Source organism: Hipposideros armiger, unplaced genomic scaffold (genome assembly GCF_001890085.2).
Source record: "Hipposideros armiger isolate ML-2016 unplaced genomic scaffold, ASM189008v1 scaffold_212, whole genome shotgun sequence".
NCBI classification, from domain to species: domain Eukaryota; kingdom Metazoa; phylum Chordata; class Mammalia; order Chiroptera; family Hipposideridae; genus Hipposideros; species Hipposideros armiger.
In genome coordinates, this window is record NW_017731562.1 from 2,242,810 (window position 1) to 2,249,562 (window position 6,753).

General features: G+C 37.8%; 1 protein-coding gene across 1 annotated transcript in view; it reads right to left on the reverse strand.

Annotated features, from left to right (window-relative positions):
- Window positions 1-6,753, reverse strand: part of CCDC141 (coiled-coil domain containing 141) — a 213,686-nt gene that overhangs the window by 127,141 nt on the left and 79,792 nt on the right. The window contains exon 6 of the mRNA XM_019654016.1: window positions 2,697-2,813. Within this exon, the coding sequence (XP_019509561.1) occupies window positions 2,697-2,813 (117 nt within the window). The remainder of the gene's footprint in view (window positions 1-2,696; window positions 2,814-6,753) is intronic.

The following is a 6,753-nucleotide window of genomic DNA, read 5'->3' on the forward strand; positions in this document are numbered from 1 at the left end:
AAAGGGCTTAATAAACAGATGTGACTTAAACATCCTTGGCCAGCTCTGAAAAGGTGTTTTTTTACACTCATGTTGCTTTAAATATAATAAGCACAACTGATTTTATAATCTATACCCTATCTTTGTGAGATCTAAAAGTTAAAGGGAGCTTTGAAGTCACTGAGGCCCACCTTCCACAGCCCCAGGAATCTCTTCTATTTCCCAACCTGTGGAAGTTTCCTTCCCTCTAATGACCATGTCTTTCCTACAGAATGGCTGTGGAATAAGTATTATCTCTGAGGCAGCTCCCCTTAGTCTCTCTTCTCTCAGTTAAACATTACTAGGGCCTTTAATTCTTGTCTTAAACAAACTGATCTGATCATTATTTTGTCTTATTCTGCCTTATTCTGGAACAACCACCGTCTCCTAACCAACTGCTTACACCCCATTCTTCTGGAAAGCCACCCTGGATCACCCCAGACCAGAGTGCTACCCCATCCTCTGCATTGACACCAATGGAGTCTCTCTCAACCCATATGATTCAGTGACTCTTGCTGCCTTGAATAACCAGGTATCTTGTCATTGGAGTATCTAGTGACCCAAATCGATGGCAAGTGTCTTAAACGTTTTTATCTACAAGTTGTGTTTGAGTATCCATCTCTATTTGGTTGACCCAATCTAAATAGTTACCAATGTTTTGGTAAACTTTAATGACTGTATTGAGATTGTGGTTCCATAAACTAGCCAATAGTTTGGTTGGAAAACCTTATACCATAAAGAATGCTTCAAGGTATGTACTAAAATGGGAACTCCCAGCAAAGCAAATGAATACCTATTTTTTTAGAAAATAGATGTATTCTCAAAGATGACATAGAGAAATAGTTATCTCTACCTCAGCTCCCCAAACCAGTTCAGCTCAAAAACCACTTATTTAAGTACCACTTACTAATAAGCTTCCCAGGAGGCCTGTAACTGGTTCCTGGGTAGTTCAGCACCCGAAAGGAAGCAGTCGACTTGTCTGGAACATAATGGTGTTAACAGGAATTTGTACCCTTTTTTTTATAATATTTGCTTGGATATTCATATGATTTAGCTTCTACTTATAACCAAAATGTATAATCCTGCCATATGAGTTAATCCGTATAATGAAGTATTTTATAGCTAAAGGATATTAGATTACACAGAAAAATATTTCTGATAAAGTTATACATGAAAGAAAGCATAACTCTAATGCTATGTGTTTCCAGGGTTGCGTATGGAAAGATCAAAAGAGAATGCACAAAAATAATAATGGTTATCTTAATAATGGTTATCATTGGGCTGAAGGATTCACTTTTATTTTCCTTATAGTTTAGTAATTTTCTATAATGTACTTAATATAATAATATATACATATTATTAAAAATTTACTTCTTAAACCCATTATGCCTGCAACACAAGGATAATGATGGAAAGAATATCTATGTTTTTCTTTTATGTACATTGGAGCTAGAAATGTGAACAATGATAGAAACTGTGCCCTACTAGAACCGAAGTCATATGTTAACAAATATTCTACTCCAAACTGTCCTCAGGGCTGTGAGAAACCGCAAGCCTCCAGTTACAGTGAATATAAGCCCAAAGTATGTCTAAATTAAGTGAATATATCATTTTGGTTTGTTTGTTTTAAAGGAAGCAACCATCCTATGCAATTTGGGTCATCTCTTGTGCTCAGTATTTGAGGATTTCGATAGGATTTTCACTGATAAAATTTAAGTGTGATATGCACAGAATAAATTGTTGTATAAGTTCAATGAAAAATTATCCTAAGCAGATAAACCAAAATGTTGAAAAATTCTAAACAATTTTAAAAATCATTAGTCACAGCAGCCTTTGCAACTTTTATCTTTTATCTGTCAGGCAAATAATCAAAGCCAATACTTTGAATACCTATCTATACTTTGAATGCCAGCTAAGTTGGAAGGTATTTATAAACTCACATGTACAAATAAATTGTTTAACAAATAACAAGACAGAAGGCGAGAGCGGCACCACTGCATAGCTGCTCTGTTCCTATTACTTTTAGCGCTTCATGGTTCCATTTTACACATTCACACACCTACAAGTGGTTGCCTGGCTGGTAGCCATTACTTTTTGCAGAACTAACAAATGTGAATCAAGTTAAGGAACTAGGGAAATATAAATGGAAATAGTTAAGTAAATTATACCTGGAAATCACAAAGGTGGTAGCATGATGAGACCTCAGGGAAGAAAAACGTTTATTAGAAAGCTAGCAGAGTATAGTGTTTAAGAGCTTGGGCCTGGGAGTTAGGTAAAACCTGTAATCAAATTCCACCTCTGCCACTGACAAGAGATATTACATTGGTAAAGCTACCTGTATCTCTAAGCCTGTTTTTAGTTTGTTTTTTTGATCTGTAAAATGAGGAAAATAATACCTACTCCTTAGAGGTTTTATAATAAATTAGATAATGCATCTCTCATACTTAATACACTATCTATTAAAAAAATAGCTCTTATTGTTGTAGAAGCTGTTGTTTTGTTCGTTATTTTTCTAGAAGCACAATCAGTGGTTAGTGGTATTAGCTAATGCTATCATAATCTTTTCTATGTAAATAGTGGGTTCTCCAAAGGGAGACTTTGGTACTCTAAATTACCTATAGAAGCATATTCAAGAGAAGTCCATGCATTTTTCAATTAGTTTTTAATGTGTCTCTTACCTTTGCTTTTATTTTCAGTTCCTCATGCTTACGGATTAGCTCCTCATTGTCTGAAAGTGAGGAACCTAGGCTTTGTTCCCGTAAATCTTTTATGGTTGTCTGAAACCAACAAGTAACCTAGGTAAGAAGCAACAAAAAGAGATCAAATTTCAAATGATTAGAATAAGTGAATAAAAATGCAGAAATATTTCCTTAACCTTTCAAAACTTAAGCTACTTCAATTCCCCTTTTTTTCTCCATTCAACCTCTACATGCTTAAGAGAAAAAAGAAAATAATCCTTGAAAAACATGAAAACAATATATTAATTCAGATTACATGGCATGAAGAAAATAATTCAAAATCTCCTAACAAAGAAGAACCACAATAGATCCCCACGTAGTCTATAAATCATGCATGCTTTTAGAATATAAATCTTCTTTCCTGGATAAGAATATGAATTTGAGTATAGTTACATGATCCACATGAATATATTAAACAGCATATATAGAATTCTATTTCCACTATAAAAAAATGTAAAAACATCATTTGCTGCAATTGCTGGAAATCTGTATTCTGAAAATAAATGAAGAAGTTCTTAAAATTCTGTTGACATTATAAATGGCTAAGGGCATGACATGTTCATTTAGGCTTGATTTACAATACATGCCTTATACGGTATTATAACAACAAATAGCAAAGGACTCGAAAGAAGCAGTACATTCTAGAATGATGACATAAGTTGACACTGAACTGATGACATGGGGTCCCTGGATGCAGATTCCTTATCCAAATTAACGAAAAGAGACATGGAGTTTTACTCTCAAATCCTAGGCAGCGTTATCTGCATGATCACATCGTCACTACTAATTCCTCAGAGCTCACTACATGCTAGAGCAGCTAGACAGTTTCCGAGATGCTTTTAGGGCATCATCTCTACTTCTCTCAACAGCTCTATAACAAGGATGATATCATCATTGTAGAGATGAGGAGAGGTTAAGCAGCTTATCCAGCACCATACAGTAAGTGGCAGAACGAGGATTTGTTCCCAAGCCTACGTTAATCCAAAGCCCATGCTCTTTCCACTGTGCCCTGCTGCCATCCTTGGGTAACCTAAAGTCTTACAGCCCTGGGCATCAGGAGGAATTGCTTAAACCTAAAAAAGTTAATCCTGGTTGCCCATTCAAAGAGGTGGGCATTGCCCAAGCATTTTACTAAGTCTCTCTCCAGCCTAGGTTGTCTTGCCTACAAGAAGCTCAGGATTTCTCTGAACTCCTATAACATGGAGAAATGTTTGATGCAGATGGCCAAGGAGAAAGCTAGGTTAGTNTTGTCTTTACTCCTGTTATTCTGTCTACTGCCAGTTAATTTGCAGGCTCCAATCCGCTGGATCCAAATTGGAAGAGAAAAAGCTTCCCATCCAACACAGGTTGGTTCCTGAAGGCAGTTCTTATAGGAACATTATTTCTGATGTGTGGAAAATGGAATAATGCCTCCTCAAATGAGATAAGAAGAACGTGTTTACGTACTACTTTAATACATCCTGCAACCAAACCTGAGCTCCAAAGCTTGAATTGAAGCCTTGGGGCATCAAATTGATATATGATAAAATCCAAGAGTATTTAAGGTTTTTAACCAAAGGGTGGTTTATAACCATCCATGTCTGTGATGTCTTTATTACACATGTGAAAGGAAAATAATTTTTCATATTTAGTAGAGAAAGTATAATTCAATACAATTACTGATAGTCAAAAGTTGTATTAAAAAATCCTTTAGTTCAGTTATTTTAACACACACTGAAAAAGGTATCCCATTTATCAAGGGATAGGAAAGTTGCCATATTTATTATTTGAATGCATTCCAGTAAGACATGATAGGGGTATTTTCAAAGTTTATTTAGAAAACACTTACTGAGTAGGCTAACAAGCAATCCAGTACTGTTTCTGCTGTTCGATTTAGCCGTCGGAAGTAGACACACCTACTTTCCCTGTGTTGCTAGAGTATTTATATGAGTTTCACTAATGAATCCCCAGCTCGAAGCCTTATTTCTTTGTTAAATTTCACTTGAAAGGAACACTCTTCCCTCGTCTCCTCATACCCACACTCAAATCAAAGTCCAAAACATAGTATGTTGCTCCCTGTGTAACGATATATAAAATTGGAACCCTTCTTTCAGAACAAGGGATGAGACTTGTTGAAAAACCACAGAAGAAAACTATGTGAATGTTTACATCATGGATGGGAAAGGATAACATTGTTGGAGCCACTACTAACACGTGGATATTTCCACAACTATTTGCTAACTGAGTCTTCCCAGCTCAGCTCCTCCTTACAGGTGAGGCTCAGAGAGGTCAAGTGTGCCCAGATTGTAGAGTGAGTGACGCAGCAGGAATTTCAACCTGTTTTTCTGCCAGGTAGCTGGAATCCATTAGAGCGTCATAACCTTTATTTTTAGAAAACTTGCCAGTGCAGGTGGGAAGAGGTCAGTAAAGGGAGCTAAGGAAAATGTCTCACCAGCAAAGGTTGCTAACTCCTTCCAGAAACCCTAACACTGTAAATAGGACCAGTTTCATGGGCAATGACCTATGCCATCACTTAGGGCCCTGTGTTTAGAGGGGCCCCATGCTTGTGTTAATGTTCTGCTATTGCTGTACTGAAATCTCAATCATTTTTCAAGAAAACCTCTACGTTTTCATTTTGCACTGGCTCCCACAAACTATGTAGCTGGTCCTTCCTGTAAAGGCCAACAAAATGAGAGCACAGTTTATAGATAAGAGAACCTTGCTTGAGGAGTCAAACAGTGGTTGGGCCTCAGTGTCAAGGGCACTGGCCATGTGAAATCAAATGAGGTTGGATTTCCAAAGGACAGGAGATAAGCCGGGGAGGGCTTCCTGGATGGGATGCTTTCTCTCCCAACCTACCTCGTCATTATTTGTCAATGTACCTTTTCAGGATAAAAAATAGTAGCCCCGTCTAGTACTAGCCAGAGGGGAGAAACATCAGGATAGCACTGGAGTCTGACCCATGCGGAGCTCATAAATGAGAAGTAAGCAACTGATCTTTTCCTCAGTATAGCCTCTCCAACGCTCCACCGTGTGAGCTGGATAGAATACAACCCAAGAAAATGGGTCTTGGAACAAAGCAGGGTTCAGAGCCTAATCAGTGGAAGATCCTGCAAGGGGGTCCCCTCCTTTGTATGTGCCTGGGGTAAAGGGGCAAACCGGGGTGGATCAGCCCTAATTTTAAGAACAAAAGCTCTCTGCACTCAGGGTCACCCGCCCCCCACCCGCTCATCTAGAAAGAGACAAGTTAGAGCCCTGGCTTTCACAACCCCCAGGCCTTACCAGACAAAGCTGCTGATATCCCAAAGGGATATGAATTCACAAGGAAAAAAAACCATCTGGTGAGCACCAACAACACACTAAAATACCTAAATCAGAAGAAGCAGGATTAACATATTGGACAAACCCAAAATTTAATATAGGAATATAGTATACCTTAAGATATAAGGAAGGACATTAGACTGATGAAGCAGAAACAAATAGTTATAAGAAAATCAATGTGAGGGATTGGGCATGAAAAATGGAAATAGCCCAAGTAAAGAACTTGGCAGGAGGGCTGAATAGCAGGAGTTCGGTAGAAGAATCAGTGAACTAGAAGATCAGGTTATTAGGAAGGGATAAAGAAAGGGGAGGCAGTTAAAATTATGAAGGATAGAAGTAGAACATCAATATCTATGTAACAGAACTTTCCAGAGTTATACAGCATCTAGATGCTGCCCTAATGAACACAAAGAACCATATGAATGAGGTGCAAGCAGTGTTGTGAGAAGAAACACGAGATCTATGCCTTAATACCCTTTATGCAAATAGAAAGTATATGATTCTATATATTTTAGGAATGGGAATGTCTAAAAACACATATTGAACCCATTAGAGTGGGTGCTCGTGACAATGGGAATGTGAGGGGATAGAGAATGAAGGGCGGAATAAGAAAAACCGAGGCAGCGGCCAAGCTAGAGATTTATGATGAATTAAAGAGCTTATGTAACTCCACTCTGAGGGCCAATTTTTTTTTTTT